Genomic DNA, 19387 nt, shown 5'->3' on the forward strand with positions numbered 1-19387 from the left:
CTTATGACTTAAAAAAATCATGCAAATTCTCGATATGAAAAATTTGACTGGAGCGCCCCTATGACTAAAACATTGTTATGAAAATTATGAAAATTTAACTGGAGGCGCCCCTACGACTTATTTCTTTTTTCAATACGAATATGCAATATAAAAATTTGACTGGAGGCGCCCCTACGACTTAAACAAATCATGCAAATTCGCGATATGAAAAATTGAATGGAGGCGCCCCTACGACTTCAAAAAAATCATACAAATTTTGTTATGAAAATTTGACTGGAGGCGCCCTTATGACTTAAAAAAATCATGCAAATTCTCGATATGAAAAATTTGACTGGAGCGCCCCTATGACTAAAACATTGTTATGAAAATTATGAAAATTTAACTGGAGGCGCCCCTACGACTTATTTTTTTTCAATACGAATATGCAATATAAAAAATTGACTGGAGGCGCCCCTACGACTTAAAAAAATCATGCAAATTCTCGATATGAAAAATTGAATGGAGGTGCCCCTACGACTAAAAAAAATCTTACAAATTTTGCTATGAAAATTTAACTGAAGGCGCCCTTATGACTTAAAAAATCATGCAAATTCTCGATATGAAAAATTGACTGCAGGCGCCCCTATGACTAAAATATTTTTATGAAAATTATGAAAATTTGACTGGAGGCGCCCCTACGACTTAAAAATATCATGCAAATTCTCCATATGAAAAATTGAATGGAGGCGCCCCTACGACATGAAAAAAATTATATTAATTTTATTATAAAAATTGACTGGAGGCGCCCTTCCACCGGAGTAGGCTTGGTTTGGTGTGTTGTTTGTACTTATGGCATGGAGACGACTCCTACACCTGGAATGACTTAACGGCCTAACAACAACCAAGGCCGAGACCGACATTTTACTTCCTCATCCGATGGAAGGTTGCAGCAGATGGGAATCGAACCCAGAATCATCCGCTTACAAAGCGGACAGCGTAACCATTCCGACCGACATTTTACTTCCTCATCCGATGGAAGGTTGCAGCAGATGGGAATCGAACCCAGAATCATCCGCTTACAAAGCGGACAGCGTAACCATTCTGAAGTCGCCCCTACGACTTTAAAGGCATATTCTCGATATGGCAACTTGGATTGAGTCGCCCTTATGGCTTAAAAAAATCATACAAATTCTTATTATGAAAAATTAACTGGTGGCGCCCCTACGACTTAATTTTTTTAAAACAAATTTTCAGTATTAGAAATTTGACAGGAGGCGCCCCTACGGCTTAAAAATTCATGAAAATTTTCGCTATGAAAAATTTAATGGATGCGTCCCTACGACTTTAAAAAAAATCATACAATTTCTTATTATGAAAATTGACTGGAGGCGCCCCTATGACTTAAAAATTTTTATGAAAATTCTCAATATGAAAATTTAATTGGAGGCGCCACTACGACTTAAAAAAATCATGCAAATTTTCGATATAAAAAATTGAATGGAGGCACCCCTACGACCTTAAAAAAAATCAAACAAATTTTGTTATGAAAACTGAAGGCGCCCTTATGACTAAAAAAATCATACAAATTCTCGATATGAAAAATTTTACTGGAGGCGACTTAAAAAAATCATGCAAATTCTCGATATGGAAAATGGAATGGAGGCGCCCCTATGACGTACACATTTTTATGTAAATTCTCAATATGTAAGTTTTACTGGAGGCGCCCTTATGAGTTTGGAAAAAATTGGAAAAAATATTGAAAAAAAGTTGAATAATCGGTGTCCAAAGCAGCTTAAAAATGATAAAAATATTTTAAAAATACGATTTTACTGGAAACGCTATTATGACAAAATTAAAATATTCAACAAAAAAAAGTTTGACTATCGACGTCCCTCAAGCAACATAAAGACTGTTCAATAAGAGCCACACAAAGTTTGACAATCGGTTCGTACGGTAACATAAAAAAAATCTGTTTAGCGTTCTAGCTACAACAATTTTTTGCGCCGGTTGGCAAACTTTGTTTGACTAATTTTAAACAGTCTTTATAGCCTGAGGAGTGCCGATAGTCAAATAATTTTATTTTGTTTTTATTTTAACAAAACGCCACTGGTAAAATCCTATTTTAGAAATATCTTTGATCTTTTTTTATTTTGCTCTACTTTTTCTCATTTTTTTATTTTGTCATGAGGGCATTTCTAGTGAAATTTCATTTTCAAAAAGGTAGTCAAAATGTTTTATTTAACATTTTTATTTCATTACAAGGTGCAATTTTTTATCATTTTTATGTTGCTTAAGCTAACTTTTTTTATTATTTTTTTACGTGTTTTTAAAACTTTCTTTAAAATCTTATTTTCTAAATATTTTCATCATTTCTATGGTGCTTTTCAGGCGTTGATAGTATTTTTTGCCTTCCTCACCTTACTGAGGAAAGGCTATAAAATCACTCGGAAAATGAACTTCTTAATTCGACCTTGTAGACCCACCTTCACGTATACCTATCGACTCAGAATCATGTTCTGAGCAAATGTCTGTGTGGATGTGTGTAGGTGGGTGGACAAAAAAATTGTCACTCGATTATCTCCGGACTGGATGAACGGATTTTGACCCTATTAGTCTCATTCGATCCGTCTTGGGGTCCCATAGGTCTCAATTTAAAATCAGCAAGTTTAGTTAAGTACTTCAAAAGTTATGCTAAAAAACGATTTTGGCGTATGTCCGGAAGATTGTAAAAAGGGTGTTTTTTTTGCAAGAAACCCTATCATGTTATACATTTTCAGAAAGGTATTAAAAAGACCTTTCCAATGAGCCCAAAACATTGAAGATCTGACAACCCCTTTCAAAAGTTATTAGCACTTAAGTGTTATTTATACACTTTTTGGAGGCCGGATCTCAGATATTTCAATGATAATGATGTCCGGGTCCATCATGCAACCCATCGTTAGTTAGATAATCAAAAGACCTTTCAAATGAACCTAAAACATCAAGGATCTGACAACCATATCAAAAGTTATTGGCACTTAAGTGTTATGTATACACTTTTTGGAGGCCGGATCTCAGATATTTTAGTAAAAATGATGTCCGGGTCCATCATGCGACCCATCGTTAGTTAGACAATCGAAAGACCTTTCAAATGAGCCTAATACATCGAGGATCTGACAACCCTTTCAAAAGTTATTAGCACTTAAGTGTTATTTATACACTTTTTAGAGGTCGGATTTCAGATATTGTGATACAAATATTGTCTGAATCTTCCATGCGAACTATCGTAGGATAGGTTTTTTTTTGCCGATGAGCCAGAAAAATTAAAGGTCTGCGAACCCTATCAAAAGAAATTAGTAAAAAAGTTGATTTGTTAAACATGTTAAGGGAATGTTGCTATTTTTACTGAATGTATTGACTTTATGAATGTGAGGAAGGCACCAACCACCTAAAGGTGGATTAAGTAATGTTTTTTAATATGTTAATTATTTTATCATTTTTTAAATTTTGTTTATGAGAGAGGTGCCTTTTCGGAACATTTTCTGGGGTAAATAGAAATATATCTTTGTTTCCTGTAGCAACTTTGTTACTTTTTATCGATTTTCTAGGACGTTTCTTCGGAAAAGTCAAGGAATCGATGGAAATATATTCAAAATTATCTTTTTTCATTTTTTATACTCAAAAGCCTGTTACAAATGTTTGACCCAAAAATGAAGTTTCTTATCTAATTTTTCAGATTTTCAGAAAATTCCGTCCAAAGATACAAAATTGCATACGGTATGTAAACCCATTCCAGCCCTCAAAATTGTATGGAGACTTGTATGGAAAAACAAATGATGCAAAATTGCTTCTTTTGACATAGGGAATGCAAAGAAAAGTCGATTGAAAATCGGACTAGTAGTTTCCGAGTTATGATCAGTTGAACACTTTCAGTTTATCCAGCTACAACCCAACTCTACCTCTAGACGGGGTTCGATCTATAATTCGCCAAAAATCAATTTTTTAACCAATTTTCGACCTTTAAAAAGCATTGGAAAGAAGAACTCTTAAAATTTGAAAAAAAATTAGGGTTGAACGTGTGACTTGTTTTATGAGACTTTACCAATGTTTTAAAAAATGATTGTTTTTCTTGGCCACTAATATTTTCTGTATTTTTTTTCTATTGTCTCGACTATACCTCTAAGCATTTTTTAACAATTTAAATGATAAAAGTTTGTTCTAGAGTAAAAAAAATTAAAAACACACAAAAAAATAATGAAAAATTGGCTGTAAAAAACATGACAAATTAGGTGCTAGAATAAGCCAAATACTACCAAAAGCAAATATCAACTAAACAAGATAAATGCAAATATAAAAACTAAAAATGGAACAAAAACAACATAAAACAACATAAAACAAGAGAAGTAAAGTTTTTCGTAGAACAAAAGTTGCTCAAAATGACAAGGGAAAAATAAAAAAAAATCGAAAAAATGGGCAGCAAAGGGTTAACACTTAGAAAAAATCAAGTTCATCGATTTGATTTCTTCGAGATTGTGTATCTCAGAAACAAATTGCTTGATTTGAAAGTTTCAGAGAGAAAATTGTACAAAATTTTCTTGGCTCTTCAAAAATATTTTTTAAGGGTACTTTAAATTCCAGAAGTATTATTTTAAAATGAAAAGAAACCAAATAAATTGAAAATGCAGTCCTAAAATTAGCTTAAACGGAACATTTTGTTAACAAAATTGCTTCAGCCATTTTTGTCCACTTTTCCGTTTTTTTTTTCTTCAAAAAAATCATATCTTCTAAACCAGATTTTACACCATCACTAAAGCTCCGAAGATGTCTTTTTAGTCCCCTTAAACATAAAAAATCGGATTTTTTGCTTTACCTAAGACACCAAATCGATTAGAAAATCCCTTGTCAAGATATAGAAATTCATTCATTTGCATATAAATTTAATATGACCAGCCCCCAGAATTGTATGGACATTTGTATAGAAAAACGAATGATGCAAAATTGCTTCTTTTGACATAGAAAATGCATGGTGCATGGTAAAGTTTCATCCAAATCAAAAAAATGAAAAGTTAAAAATCGTGCAAAAAAATTGCGAAATCGTAGTGAACTACTCTTAATATTAAAAAAAGGAAACTTATGAAAACTTGTTTTGAGCAATTATTGCTACACTTCTTCATTAAAACCCCGTTTTACGCTTCACATGTGAACGGCCCATCTCTCTTCCGATGTACGCCAAAACTCTCATTTGCGTAAAAATCTCAAATTCGCTCAAATTCCGAATGAACGCCCCCCTTTATTGCGCTATTCAACACGATTTGCAGCGCCAATTCAAAAAGTGTAGTCTCCTGTTGCACCAATGTAAAATATATAAAAAAAAACGAAGTTGACTTTATATCTGTCGGCCGGTACTAGACCAACCACTAGTGTTTTCCTTTAATTACAAGGACTTCGCCGCCCTGTTTGAGTAAGGCACAGAGCGACGGCGCCGGATACCCATATTTACACTTAGAATTTTAGAGCGTCCGCCGCGGGATTCGAACCAGCAAAATATATGTAAAATATACCAAAGTATTATTTATTGAGTTTAAAGATTGACTGTTAGCGCCCTTTTGCAATCTAAACAAGCACCCCATGCGCCCCTTTCGAGAAAATCCTCCCCTTTCGAAAATCCTGTGCACGGCCCTGCCCTCAAAATAGGTACTTGACATTCCCGTTCGTGAGTGGGAAGCGCTCATTTTGCTTGCAAAATGTGTGCATTTTGAAAACATTTTAAAACATTCAATTGTTTCAATAGTTAAACTATTTTGCCAACAATGAAAGTTTTATAGCAAATTGCTGAATAATTTTCGAATCGAATGGCACATAAATCGTGTCGATCCGATTAGAGGGAAGGAAGATATAAGCGTTTGACGGATGACGCAGTAATCCAGGGCCTTCGGCCCGGGTTTTTTGGAATGACACCCCAGTACCTTCGACAAAGACGTAAGTCTACGTCAAAAGAGGTAGTATTCAAACTACCAAAATTCCATCTTCCAAATTATCACATTTTTTTACTGTGTAGGGTGGTCCAGATTCTTGCTTCCTCGGGATTACCCCCTGAAATCAAAGATTGGCCCATCCCTAGGCTTAATTTAAAATTTGAGCTCATTCTGACCATGAAACAAAACTGTATTTCACAACCTTCTGCAGTACTAAGATCTCACTGTGCATCGCTCAGTCAAGCAATATAATTTCAAAGCCATTTTCAACAGCTTGAACAGCAGTCTTTCATTGACCATTTCCAAGTGAGGACGTGTTTACAGAGAAGCAAACTAGCTTTTCCCGCGTCATGGCGTACAATAAAGACGAAATGAACGCACCCAAGTGGATGGATGGGGCGTTTTTTGAAAAAGTGCTACAACAGTCAGAGAACGATGACTCTGTCAAAGTTACGGAATTTACGACTGCGCCCGGATCCAAACCCGGAGACCACTTTGCAAGCATCATCTTCCGAGCAGCCGTTAAGTTTGTGGGCCAGGGCAAGTCAAAGGACATTTCTCTAATTGTCAAAACTTTGCCGGAGTTGGAGGGTATAAAGAAGGATCTGCTCGAGGATGGACGACTGTTTGAAACTGAAGCGACCATGTACAATATTGTGCTTCCGGAAGTGCACAAAATGTTGCGAGCTGTAGGCACGGGTCCCCCAGAGACCGTTATTATAAAAAAAAAATCCATCCAAACCAATGATTGGACATGGTTCCTGGGACCATTTTACACCTCTGGACCAAGTTTCAAAATATTTGCCGGCAGGAATTTCGAATACGGTCAGTTTTAGTGTTTCGAGTAGAAATTAAGGGAAATCACATGTAAAATGCGTAGAAAAAGATCAAAGTTTCAATGTTTTAACAACAAAACATTACTGGTCATGGTTTTAAATTGTATTAACATGTAGCAGAATGATATAAAAACGATTTACAGCTCTGACTTAGCCGGATTAAGCCGATGTTAAGTGACTTAAGTATATTATTTACAAGTTTATGCCTTAATATCTAAAGAAAACTCCTACATCAAGTGATTTAAAGTCAAGGAAAACTAGGTTGCACAAAAATAACATAAAATGGGGTGACTTTGAGCCAAGGGGTGACATTGTACCAACAAACGCATAAAGATTGCTTTGATAAGCTTGAATTTTATGTTAATTTCATTATTTGTAGACGAATTAATTTGGTCTATTTATGTTCCCACAAAGGAATTTGATGTTTTTGCTACGCTAATCTGCTTGTTCTATTCTCGCTGCCGGAACCTGTTGTAGGAATCCTTGGTTACCAAAGGTTACCACTTTGTTTGTTAGTTCTTCAAGTTCTCGGATTTGAACGTTCGTCACCTCGTGCGAAGAATTTGTCTACAAAAATGGATTTCCACGAGAGGAATAGAACTTTGGTTTGCGTTTTGTGTCTCACTTGGGCGGCTTCTCTGCGGCCGATTTCCTCAAACGTTGGAATCGTCATTGGAGCAAATTTTTTGATGGACTTTGAACAAAGAAGAAATTTCTACCCAACGGTTATCTGTGGAAAATGCCGGCATGCTTGTGGAAAAAAATTCCAAAGGAGAAGAAACATTCAAGGTTCACAGTTATAAGTATGATTCTACAACAATAACAAGATCTTCGGGTGTTTGCAAGTGTGAAATTTGCACTGCTGCAAAAATTCGCGATGGAACAAATTTGCCAGGATTTAAACCGATTAGAGTCAAAAGGGGGGAGACCACGCAGCAATGAGGAAATTTCTGATAGCAAGACGATGCGATTATGTGAAACTTGTCTCAGCGATTTTGGCCCAGGCAAAAGGCATGTTTGCAATCAATCCACTAGGACAGCAAACTTAACTAAAATTATGAAAAGTGGCGAGTCCTCTTCTTCTTCCACGGATGCAGCAGTGCGTGATTATCTCAATTCTTCACATGAGTCATCGGGTAATAAATTCTCTTAATATACTTATATTGTACTGAATAAGTTTTTCCCCAAGATGGAACAATAACTTTGCGTAACATGAAAGGAAAAGCGTCGGTTTTCAAGAAAATGTCTACAAGATCAGAAACATCAAAAAATCTGCATGCTAATGATATATTTCAAGTCAAAGCGGAGAACAACTTGAGCATGAAAAAAACAATGGGTATTATTTAATTTTATTTAAACAACAAATTTAGAAAAAGGGTTTATTTAATATAGGAGTTATCAAAAGTCTTCGCACGACGGGTGTTTTGGTTGAACCAGGAATTCGCACAAAATTGGTGGAACTGAATCGACAGTTGAAAGACTTGTTCAAGATTGAGCATCTGTCCAACTTAGATAGTATGATTTAAAAACAAGTGAATTCGCTTGATATAATCATTAAAAATCATTACAGACAGCGAAAATTTGGGCAAAGCAAAAGAAGAAGTTGCAGTGTACTGTACTGATGTTCAAGAGCTCATAAATCGAATAAAGCAGTCAAGATCGTACACAAGTGATGATGGCATTGTGGTGAAATTGGGAATTGATGGAGGAGGTGGATTTTTCAAAATAACTCTATCTGTACTGTCAAAAAATCTGGAGCAGCTGACTGGAAATGCATTCAAGGTCGGCGGTGTGAAACGACTTTTATCATTGCTCTTGTGCAAAATCTCGCGGAAAAGTATGAAAACGTCGCTCCAATATGGACAAAACTGCTGAAGCTGCAAAACATCGAAGCCATAATAGCAGGTGACCTCAAGATAATCAATATTATTACTGGAATAATGGCACACTCCTCGAGACAGCCATGTCCATACTGTGAGGCACAAAAGTCAGCCCTTGGAACATGCAAGGGAACAAGTAGAACCAAAGGCAACATCAAGACCAACTATTTGAACAAAAAGATGGGTGGCAGGAACACTGCTTGCTGCATATACGAACCATTGATCTACGGAAACGATGACGACGAAATCCTTTTCCTTTGCCCTCCTCCGCCACTGCATCTTACACTCGGAATTGTAAATACGATCTTCAAGGGAGTAGAGAAGAATTCTCCCGATTGGGCAGATTTGTGGGTGAGCCAAGCCAACGTACGACATCAGCAGAAAACATATGGTTTTACAGGCCGGGCTTGTCACGCGCTATTGAAGGCGGCTGATTGCTTGGAACTTAATTCTGATTTACTTGGTTACGCTAAGGTAAGCTATTTGAGAAAGAAGGTGAGAGATTTTAACAATTATTTATTTATTTATCAGGCTCTGAAGAAGTTCAACGACGTATATAATAAGTGTTTCTCATTTAAACTAGATGCTAGTTTTGAAGAAAGTATCCACGAATTTGTGTCTAGCTGGGAAGACCTTCAGCTACCTAATACTTCAAAATATCATATTACTAAGCATCACGTACCTGATTTTTGTAAGGCAACGGGACGAGGACTTGGGCTACATAATGAGCAAGCCTCTGAGTCCGTACATTCGGACTTTGACGTCGTTTGGCAACGGTACAAAGCGCCTAAAACCGCCGAAGTGTACAATGATCGGTTGCTCAACGCTGTAATTGATTACAATAGCAACCACTTGTTTTAGTCCTACGCACACTTCACACTTAACATTTCACAAAACCTCAATTTACACTTCTTGATTATGATTTGAACATTTGATACACTTATACATTATAAGCCTCTCTTCAGCACAGGCGTAAGGCGTCACCTTTTGTTAATTAACTTTCAAACTTTTCACTTGCGTTCCTAAGATATTGTTATGCTGTTACTATACTTAAGCTAATCTAGCAGGCTTAGGTGAGTTAAGTCACATCTAAAAACGTTGTTTGTTGATTGTAGATGAAATATATGCATGTTTGTAACGAAAAAAAAAAGCGTTTGTTGGTACAATGTCACCCCTTGGCTCAAAGTCACCCCATTTTATGTTATTTTTGTGCAACCTAGTTTTCCTTGACTTTAAATCACTTGATGTAGGAGTTTTCTTTAGATATTAAGGCATAAACTTGTAAATAATATACTTAAGTCACTTAACATCGGCTTAATCCGGCTAAGTCAGAGCTGTAAATCGTTTTTATATCATTCTGCTACATGTTAATACAATTTAAAACCATGACCAGTAATGTTTTGTTGTTAAAACATTGAAACTTTGATCTTTTTCTACGCATTTTACATGTGATTTCCCTTAATTTCTACTCGAAACACTAAAACTGACCGTATTCGAAATTCCTGCCGGCAAATATTTTGAAACTTGGTCCAGAGGTGTAAAATGGTCCCAGGAACCATGTCCAATCATTGGTTTGAATGGAAATTTTTTTTTATAATAACGGTCTCTGGGGGACCCGTGGTAGGAGATGACACCGTTCTGGGGCCAAGACTGCATTACTCCTCAAAGGATCCGGTTTGGGTTATGGTTTTTGATGATCTTTCCAAAAAAGATTTTGTTACTAAGCCAACTCAACTAAATTTGGCTGAAGCAAAGATGTTTTACGCGAAACTTGGTAGATTGCATGCCGCCTCAATGTGTCTTGCTGAGAAGGTATGCGAGACATTTAGGATATTTGATCAAAGATTTTCAATGATTGTATTGTAGCTCCCGAATATTAAGAAAATGGATTGTAACATCGGAACTGCCTTCAGAGGAGATGTCACTGATTTATGGGTGGAGAATATCAGCATTCTAGCTAGACTTTGTCTGGAATGGCCTGGATACCAAAGCTATTTCGAACAACTTGAAAAGTTCAAAAAACAGATAATAGAAAAAATGTGTGGCATTTACACTTGTAACAAATCCTCACTGTACAACGTTTTAAATCATGGCGATTGCAATTATAGGAACTGCATGTATAGAATTGTTGACGGAAAAACACAGGACCTAATGCTGGTAAATTTATATTGCGATTAAAAAGCGCACCATTTCTTATCAGATTGCTATCGTTTCAGCTCGATTATCAGCTTAGCTCTTGGGGTTCACCTGTGTAGGGTCTGATCCCTTCGAGTGTGATACCCCTTGGCACATGAGGTGTGTCAGTGGTAGTCGTGGGAGAGAAGAGCGACAGTGGGCGGGAGAGTAGGAACAAGAGACTGACAGTCATGGATGAACGGGAAGTGGAAGTACACGTTGCGCGGAGTGGTGTTGCGACGCGAGTGGTTCGAGAGGTACCGGAATCAGGTTCCGAAGGATCCGCAGAGGAATCGGCGACGGACTGTAGGTCAGGGGTGGTCGGGAGGATGACTGGCAGCCAACAAGCTGCGTCCGTTACGCCGGGACCTTACAACCTGCAGTCGATATCATCTACTCGCTGTACCAGGCAGTCAGTGTTGAAACCAGAGACAACCATCGCGATGAGCTGATCAAATTTTACTACGATGAATTTGCAACAGCATTGAAGAAGTTTGACTACGGACCGAAAATCCCTACGTTGATAGATCTTCGCGTTGAAATAACCAGGTGTGGTCATTTGGGTGAGCCTCATTGAAGCAATCATGCAATTCATTCAACTTTATTGCACAATCTTTTATTCACTTCAGAATCATTCCTGTCTACGACATTTTTGCCAATGTTCTTGTTGACTCCGGATGAAATGGTGCCCCAAATGGTCGAAAGCTCCGACAATGACATCGAGATCGATTTGGCCAGTGTGAAAGCTTGGGAAAATCTCTCCGATCGTTGCTTTCGGCATCCCAAATATGCCGAGGCAATCAAGAGATACCTGCCAACGTTTTGGGGCAAGGGACTGCTTGATTTTTGAGATACGTGTATTATTTGTTAAATGTATTCCCCCAATAGATTATAAAAGATATATTATTATTGATTGCTGATTACGTGATATCGCAATAAAATCGATGCTTGTTAAGAATAATAAACAGAAATATTCTTTTTAGTGCTTCTGCTTGTAATTAGTATTCAAAACAGATTAACCGCTCAGATTGGCGATAAGGAAAACAAGTAGAAATATGAATTGCTCAGGTGCAGATGTGGTTGTAATACTTGTTTTGTTTTTTTTTTAGTTTCCTAGTTGTTTTTATATATGTAAGGTTTTATTTGGAATTTTGGTGTTTTGGTTCCTTGGTTTTTGGGTTTTTTTTTTGTTCTTCGCACTGCATCTTATCAAATACAGCCACTAGATCTTATCTTCTTAGCTTGGCATTTTTGATTACATATCGTTTAACTAATTTTATCAACACGTTAGTCGGGAATCGGGAGCCCACACCAGACAATGCACAATAGTAAAAAAAAAGTAAATCTTTCCCTGTTCCTGAGCGAAACACCCGTAAAGAGTATCGGGGCCAGCATTTACAAAGCGGATTCAGTGACAGTTTTTTAATTGGCAACTCTCTACGAAATCGGCCGATTTCGTCCATTTTTATTTATATTTTGAAATGTTAGTCTTGATTTAAAAGTTTACAAAATATTTTTTTCGAAAAGATCGGAAAATTTCACGAATGTTTCATGTTTTAACATGGAAAATTGGACCACTAGTTGCTGAGATATCGAAATTAGAAAACGGTGGGTTGTTTGGGAGAGACTTAAAAAACTACAATTTTCGTGTTTCTTTTCCTTAAAACGGCTCTATCTCAGCAACCCGAGGTCCAATCTCCAATGTCTTTTATACAATTTTGTAGCAAATTTTCTGAGCTTTTCAAAAAACATATTTTTAGAAATGGTCACTCATGGTCACTGTTTACAAAAATCGAAAAACTGCAAATATTTCGCTAAAATCAAACTTTCGCTGGCTATATCTTGAAAACGGAGCCCTTTTTCAAAAAATCTGTAATGTACTTTTCGATTGTAAATTCAATTTTAATTAAAAGATAACGTCAAATTTGTTTTTGAATGAATATTTGATTTTTTCCAAAAATCACTATTTTTTCAAAAAATCATAACTCGGCGGCAGATTTTTTTACCATGTTTCTCTATGGCTCAAAAGTTGCGGATTTTTGTCTCCTAAAACATATCAAAAAATCTCGAAAATCAAAAAATACGTATTTTGGGAAATTGAGTTTTTGTGAAACAAAAGATGATTAAAAAATCTGCGTTTTTTCCGTGTACCTATTTTTTCTCAATAGTCCTCAACAATACCTACAACTTTGCCAAAGACTTGGTGATCAAAAAATTCACTCAAAAGTTACAGATGTTTGAATATTTACATACCATTTTTGTATGGACAACAGCCAAAATTGTATGGAGACTTGTATGGGTGAACCATTGACACAATAGGGTCATAGGGAAGGCCCCCACAAAGTTTGAGCCAAATAAAAAAATACAAATAAAATCCAGTTCCGGTTTTGGTAGAGAATTGCTGTGCAATTTCAATTTTAAAAGATTTGCAATCCGAACAAAATCGCATTATTGATTCAATTTGCTATATTGACACAAATTGCTGTTTCAGTGCATACTTCAAGTTATCAACGTGCTTCCACTAGTCACATCAATTCATTTTCATTGTCAGCACAGTCAATCGTCAAGTGGCAGTGCCCAGGCGAGGACGTGATATAGCAGAAGCGAAATAGTTTTCCCTCGTCAACAAAGACGAAATTATCGCACCCAAGTGGATGGATGGGCCGTTTTTCGGAAAAAGTTCTTCGAAAAGTTGAACGTTACGGAGTTTACGACCTCTTCCGGAACCAAACTTCTTCCAAGCAGTCTCGTTAAGTGTTCGAACAGGATAGCTTTCGGATTTATATCATAAAACTTAATATTTCAGAATCATTCCTGGCTACTTCTTTTCTACCGATTTTCTGCTAACTCCGGAAGAATTAATGCCCCAGATGTCCAAAAGCTCCGATAAAGACATCGACTTTTCGGAGACCTGATCTCAGATATTTCAATAAAAATTATGCGACCCATCGTTAGTTGGCTAATCGAAAGACCTTTCAAATGAGCCTAAAACATCGAGGATCTGACAACCCTATCAAAAGTTATCAGCACTTAAGTGTTATTTATACATCTTTTGGAGGCCGTATTTCAGGTATTGTGATACAAATATTATCTGAATCTTCCATGCGAACTATCGTTGGATAGGTTTTTTATCAGTCTTGCCGATTAGTCAGAAATATTGAAGGTCTGCGAACCCTATCAAAAGAAATGAGATTTGTTAAACATGTTAAGGGGGAATGTTGCTTTTTTACTGAATGAAGCTTTTAAATTTGGAAATGGAGGTACACATTTTGTTAGTCTGAGTCTGTTCTAACCGAAACCAACCAGAAAAATCAAAATATTTGCTCGAACATGGTTAAAACTGCTGTCCCAATTCGCCCCATGTGTCCCGATTGACCCCAGTTTACGGTAATTAGATTAACAATAAATTGTGTATTATTCGTCATAAATACATTTTATCAATATTCAATATGATTTATATTTTATCCGAAATTTGGGCACGCGTTAAATTTAGTACCCCCACGGATAAAAATGGGGGCGGATGGTTGTTTAAAATGATTCCATAATATTTGTACCCGAAATTAACAAATTCTATTCAAATCGTATATGAATTCCATTTCAAACGCAACAGCCGGTTCGAACACGGAAGCTGGTGCTTGGTTTGAAACGTAATTAATAAAAATCCTGCTAAAATTTCAACTGCATCAGCTAAATCAGAGCACATAGGTCATATGTGTATACAAAGTACATGTAAAACTCTATTTATTCTTGTTAAAAACATATGTTTTAATAAGGTTTTATGATTTTCATTGCCGCCGATTCAACATTCTGAATAAATCCAATTAGGTACTTTTTTTCAAATGGTTGCCCAGAAAAAAAAAACGCCGCACGGTACAGCTGATGAGACCATTAACAAGGTAGATATAAAACTTCCAATATGAAATCAATCCATGGAATGACTCTTCATTTTCAAACCGTAGAAAAATATTTTCAAGAAAAAGATATAAAACCACTACCTACTAGTCAACACTGTTGGTATTACAACCGGCTCGTACCTAACAAATATTGTCAATTTTAGATGTATTGCACGTTTGTCCATTTATGGCAACCGGCGAAAATGATAAGCATTTGCTGCATCAACTCACGGTACATGACACAGCTTAGTTTGTCAGTGTACTCCCACGAGAGCTAGAATAAAATCAACCTACCACTTCGAAGTACCGTTCAGTAGTCGGTCATTCGTCAGCTGTAGAGGAAGGGTTGTCGCGTGTACGTCCTAGTGTTATTTTCGTATCTAGTCATCATCACCACCTGTTGACGCGCGTCGCGTGATTCCGGTGTTATCGAGTGCTTCAAAACTCATTCAAGCATGGCGTTCAACAAAGATGAAATGCACGCACCGACCTGGATGGACCAGGCCTTTTTCGAGAGGGTCCTGAAACACTCGGAGAAAGACCCGGCGGTGACGGTTAGCGCGCTCAAGATCGTTCCCGGGTCCAATGCTGGGGATCACTACGCCAGCATCATCTTCCGGGCGGCCGTCAGTTACCAGAGCCGTGGAAAAAGCCACGAAGCGTCCCTGATTGTGAAAACCGTTCCGGCCGAGGAGGGCATGAAGAAGGAATTGCTGAAAAACGGCATGCTGTTTGAGACGGAAACGTTGATGTACAGTACGGTTCTACCGGAGATGTACCGGCTGATGAAGGCCGCCGGTGATGAGACCGAACTGGGACCGAGGTGAGAGGTAGTCATTATTGAGTTATTTGCTGAAAACAACTTAAAATGGTTTATTTTTATTTCGATTATTTCAAGGATCCTTGAAGACCTTCGGATAATCGAGTCTCAGCTGATATTTAAAACAAAAACACTTCTATTTTCCACAGGCTTCTTTACAGCACCAGTGAACCACACTGGGTGATGGTATTCAGTGACCTTTCCGTGCGTGGATACACCGTCAAATCTAGCCAGATGGACTTGACGGAGGCCAAGATGCTGTACGCCAAGTTGGGCCGTTGGCATGCCGCTTCCACCTATCTAGCTGACTCGGTAAGTACTTCCTTTCATGTTTAGCTTATGACTGTTTGTTTTACTGATCGAATCTTGTAGATGCCCGTACTGAAAACCCTGGACAAAGGACTTGGGACCATGGACCTTCGAGAGTTCAAACCCATGTGGACGAGTTTTATCATCACGCTTTCCAAAGTGTGTCAGACTTGGCCAGGCTTCGAAAGCTACGGAGACAAGCTGGAGCAAATTAGTGAGGCCATTTTCGACAAATTGAGGATTATCTACACCCTGGACGAAACGACGCGGTACCACGTGCTAAACCACGGAGATTTGCATTCTAAAAATTGCATGTACAAAATTGTGGAGGGAAAAACCGAAGATATCCTATTGGTAAGGACCATTGAATATACATTATTATTTGTAAAAACGAACAGATCATTTTTTCAGCTCGACTACCAAATCTGCATGTGGGGAACTCCGGCCATCGACTTGATCTACTCGATGTATAATGCGGTCGACTATGACACCAGAAACAGTCACCGCGATGAGCTGATCAAGTTCTACTACGATGAATATGTGGCCGCGTTGAATCGATTTGGCTACCTGAAGAAAATTCCAACCCTCGTAGATCTACACGTTGAAATCACGAAATGTGGTCATCTCGGTAAGAAAACTTAAATTCGCCCAAAATCTAAATATTGAAGCGTTTCATTCTACAGAATCCTTCCTGATTTGTACCTTCCTGCCCATGATGATGGTGATGATGGAAGAAGGGGTGCCTCAGCCACCACCAAATGCCGAGGATGAAGGTTTCGAGTTTGACTTTGGCAATGAGAGCAAAATGACGGAGCTGATCAAGCACAACTTGCGGAATCCGAGGTGTGAAGAGGCTATGAAGAAGTATTTGCCCATGCTGCTGTACAAGGGTTTGCTAGACGTTTGAGAACAAGTATATTTGTTGAAATAAACTGTTGTTTTAGTGTTAGATTACAAGGTACAATTTTCATTTCTGGCTGATAAGGCTCGCCATGCCGGACAGTGGTCATAGCAAATCAAAATATCATAAAATTTTCTTCGTGAAAAGGTCACTTAAGGGATCATTTTCAGACATTCGTGACCAAGAAAATATTTTTAACAATTTTAGTTTTTTTTTCCATATACTTTGATGGAGGCGCACGATCATTCACTAAGCTAACAGGTGAACATTTAAAAAGTATCGCGCACCTCCATTGAAATATATGGAATATTTCATAATGAAAATGCATCAAAAATCCCCACGTAAAATGTGTTCTAGTGTACGGATGTTGGAAAATGAACCCCTAAGCGTCCTTTTCTAGAATATTTTTTCAGGTACATTAACACTGGAACGCCCAACGCATGTCCAACTTACACGGACGCCCAAGCCTCCCAAAAAAGGTGGAACGGTAACTTCAACTCGGGCATTACTCAACCAATCGGGACGATTCTTGTTTACAGTGATTTGAAAGAATGTTTAGATGATCCTAAAATTTTACAGAACTTGATTTGAACAAATCTGTAATTTCTGAGACCGAAAACATCGTTCCACCTTTTTTGAAAACGCCTCCACGAAATTTTTGGCGAATTTATTTTACACGCATAAAAAAGTTGGAACGATGATTTTGACCCAAAAATTACAGATTTGGTCAAATTAGGCTCTCAAAAGTTCTAGAATCATCTAGACATCCTAACAAATCACTGGAAAGAAGAATCATCTTGATTCTTCTTGATTTATGCCCGAGAACCAGCGAGTTACTATTACTATTCCAACTTTTATGGAGCCTTCGGCGTTGGAATGTTAATTTGCAACAATGATCTCCTTCTTCCATGGCGTGAAAGGGTTTTGACCAAAAACGTTATTTGAGTCATGTCAAGCGTTAAAAAAAAATATTTGAAACAGAAACTTTCAAAATAGTAGAAGTAAGTAGTTTCATATTCATCCATATTATTGATTTTCTCTAGGATTTTCTGTAAATTACACTGAAAAATGTTCAAAATTTAACAAGTTTCACCATGAAATTTTTGATATTTGGACCAAAATTATATTATAAAATATTTAAAGGAATCCATGTACGAAAAACTGAAACAATCAATGGATGCTAAGGCTGGTTTCAGTGCCATGCCTTACATTAAAACGAAAAAAGGGATCTGAAATGGTTTTTAATCGTGTGTTTTACCGTTGTTCATAAAAAATGACAAAGGGCTTCAGGAACCTATTCCACAACTTTCTAAAACGTATATATTTCTGGAGTTTTTTTTTTTAAAGGTCCAATAAACCAAATTTTCAGTTTTTGCTTTTTGGGTGTTTTTTGATACCCCTGACTCAAGGCGGTTTGAAAAACATCGAAAAAGCAAAAACTGGAAATTTGGTTTATTGGACCTTTTCAAAAAAAAAAACCCGAGATTTCTTCCAAACGCTGACAAGATACCGACTAGGGATCAATTCTCCCCACCAGCGATGGAAGAATTTTCATCAGAAGAAAAAAAATACGCTCATCAAGAGAAAACATACGAAGAGATCTTGGCTCTCCTTTCTCACGCACAAAAAATAGGTTAACGTGAAGACTTCCAAAATTGTCATGATTTTTCGTTCAAAGATATAAATGTTGCGTCGCTTTCAATATTTTGACATAATTCCTTCTGTTTGTTGTTAAAAAATCGGTGTTTTCAATTTAGTGTACATAGCTAGTTTTTATTTTGTTCCCACCTCTAAACTACAATCTTGGAATAAAGCCGTTTAAGTTTTTACTTGCCACTCGAAGAGAACGCACGCGAGTTTTTCGTTCTTCCGCCAAATCCGAGTGAAAAATTACAGTCCACTGGCTAATTAAGCCGATTTGAGGAAAACACCTTCAACAAGTTGTTTAGAATAGTGCCCTACACATGCTGATACCTTTTGGTAACGATTATCCCATTCCCTGTAAAGTTATGGAAATCGTCATCAATCAATGATTGCCAACTAAGACGTCAATGACTGTGCCACAAAATTACATAAATTTTGAAGCACAATTGATTTAGATCAAAAATTCTTTTAGTGGCTTCAAGAAGGCAACAACCGGCACATGCTGATTCCTTTTGGTGCTTAAATTCGTTAAATTGAATTAATACAGAATATTTTCTAGTGATGATCAATTTTCTTCACCTTAAAGAAAACTCAAAAAATCATCATCTGGATAATTCGGTGGAATTTCAATTTCTCGAATCACTCTTCGAAAACGACCAAACATTTTAAAATTTCAGTTCGCATAGATCTCACCAAAAATTTTAGTTCGCATAGATCTCACCAAGTTTCTGGATCACCTGGTTGTCCAATTTTTAGGCAGCTTTCAAGCACCCGGACGTTGTCCGGCATGCGCCCAAAATTCCAGCTGCGAGCAGCTTGATCACATCCTGGAGAAAAGATTCTCTGGCAATTCTTGATGAGCTGCAGATGAGATACTGCGGCTTCAGCGCAGTATCCACCATTTCCGACCGACCTCACCCGATCGTGACCTTAGTGTAGTTTTGCAACACCTCCTCCAGTAGTAGATAAAACTGCTTGAGCGCTGCTTTATGTTTA

The 19387-nt window shown here is 37.3% G+C and overlaps 2 protein-coding genes across 2 annotated transcripts; both read left to right on the plus strand.

The window, feature by feature from the left end:
* Positions 1 to 6207: 6207 nt before the first annotated feature.
* On the plus strand, positions 6208 to 11779 carry LOC6043426. The gene is made up of 6 exons (XM_038260457.1): positions 6208 to 6626; positions 10274 to 10461; positions 10516 to 10806; positions 10866 to 10894; positions 11200 to 11387; positions 11454 to 11779. The coding sequence occupies exons 1-6, from the start codon at positions 6284 to 6286 to the stop codon at positions 11672 to 11674; spliced, it is 1260 nt and encodes a 419-aa protein (XP_038116385.1). The 5' UTR covers positions 6208 to 6283; the 3' UTR covers positions 11675 to 11779.
* A 2885-nt stretch (positions 11780 to 14664) lies between these two features.
* On the plus strand, positions 14665 to 16803 carry LOC6043427. Its single transcript, XM_038260458.1, has 6 exons — positions 14665 to 14720; positions 14882 to 15540; positions 15687 to 15849; positions 15910 to 16200; positions 16258 to 16474; positions 16530 to 16803. The coding sequence occupies exons 2-6, from the start codon at positions 15173 to 15175 to the stop codon at positions 16751 to 16753; spliced, it is 1263 nt and encodes a 420-aa protein (XP_038116386.1). The 5' UTR covers positions 14665 to 14720; positions 14882 to 15172; the 3' UTR covers positions 16754 to 16803.
* Positions 16804 to 19387: the final 2584 nt, after the last annotated feature.

Source organism: Culex quinquefasciatus, chromosome 3 (assembly GCF_015732765.1).
Source record: "Culex quinquefasciatus strain JHB chromosome 3, VPISU_Cqui_1.0_pri_paternal, whole genome shotgun sequence".
Classification (NCBI taxonomy): domain Eukaryota; kingdom Metazoa; phylum Arthropoda; class Insecta; order Diptera; family Culicidae; genus Culex; species Culex quinquefasciatus.

What these genes read in the sequence shown, in the direction of transcription:
- LOC6043426 (XM_038260457.1), top strand. Translation starts at nt 6,284, where the DNA reads ATGGCGTACAATAAAGACGAAATGAACGCACCCAAGTGGATGGATGGG. An exon ending in CAGCTTAGCTCTTGGGGTTC is followed by an intron (nt 10,895 to 11,199) that starts ACCTGTGTAGGG and finishes CGGGACCTTACA; the next exon opens with ACCTGCAGTCGATATCATCT. An exon ending in AACCAGGTGTGGTCATTTGG is followed by an intron (nt 11,388 to 11,453) that starts GTGAGCCTCATT and finishes TATTCACTTCAG; the next exon opens with AATCATTCCTGTCTACGACA.
- LOC6043427 (XM_038260458.1), top strand. Translation starts at nt 15,173, where the DNA reads ATGGCGTTCAACAAAGATGAAATGCACGCACCGACCTGGATGGACCAG. An exon ending in GAGACCGAACTGGGACCGAG is followed by an intron (nt 15,541 to 15,686) that starts GTGAGAGGTAGT and finishes TATTTTCCACAG; the next exon opens with GCTTCTTTACAGCACCAGTG. An exon ending in AAACCGAAGATATCCTATTG is followed by an intron (nt 16,201 to 16,257) that starts GTAAGGACCATT and finishes TCATTTTTTCAG; the next exon opens with CTCGACTACCAAATCTGCAT.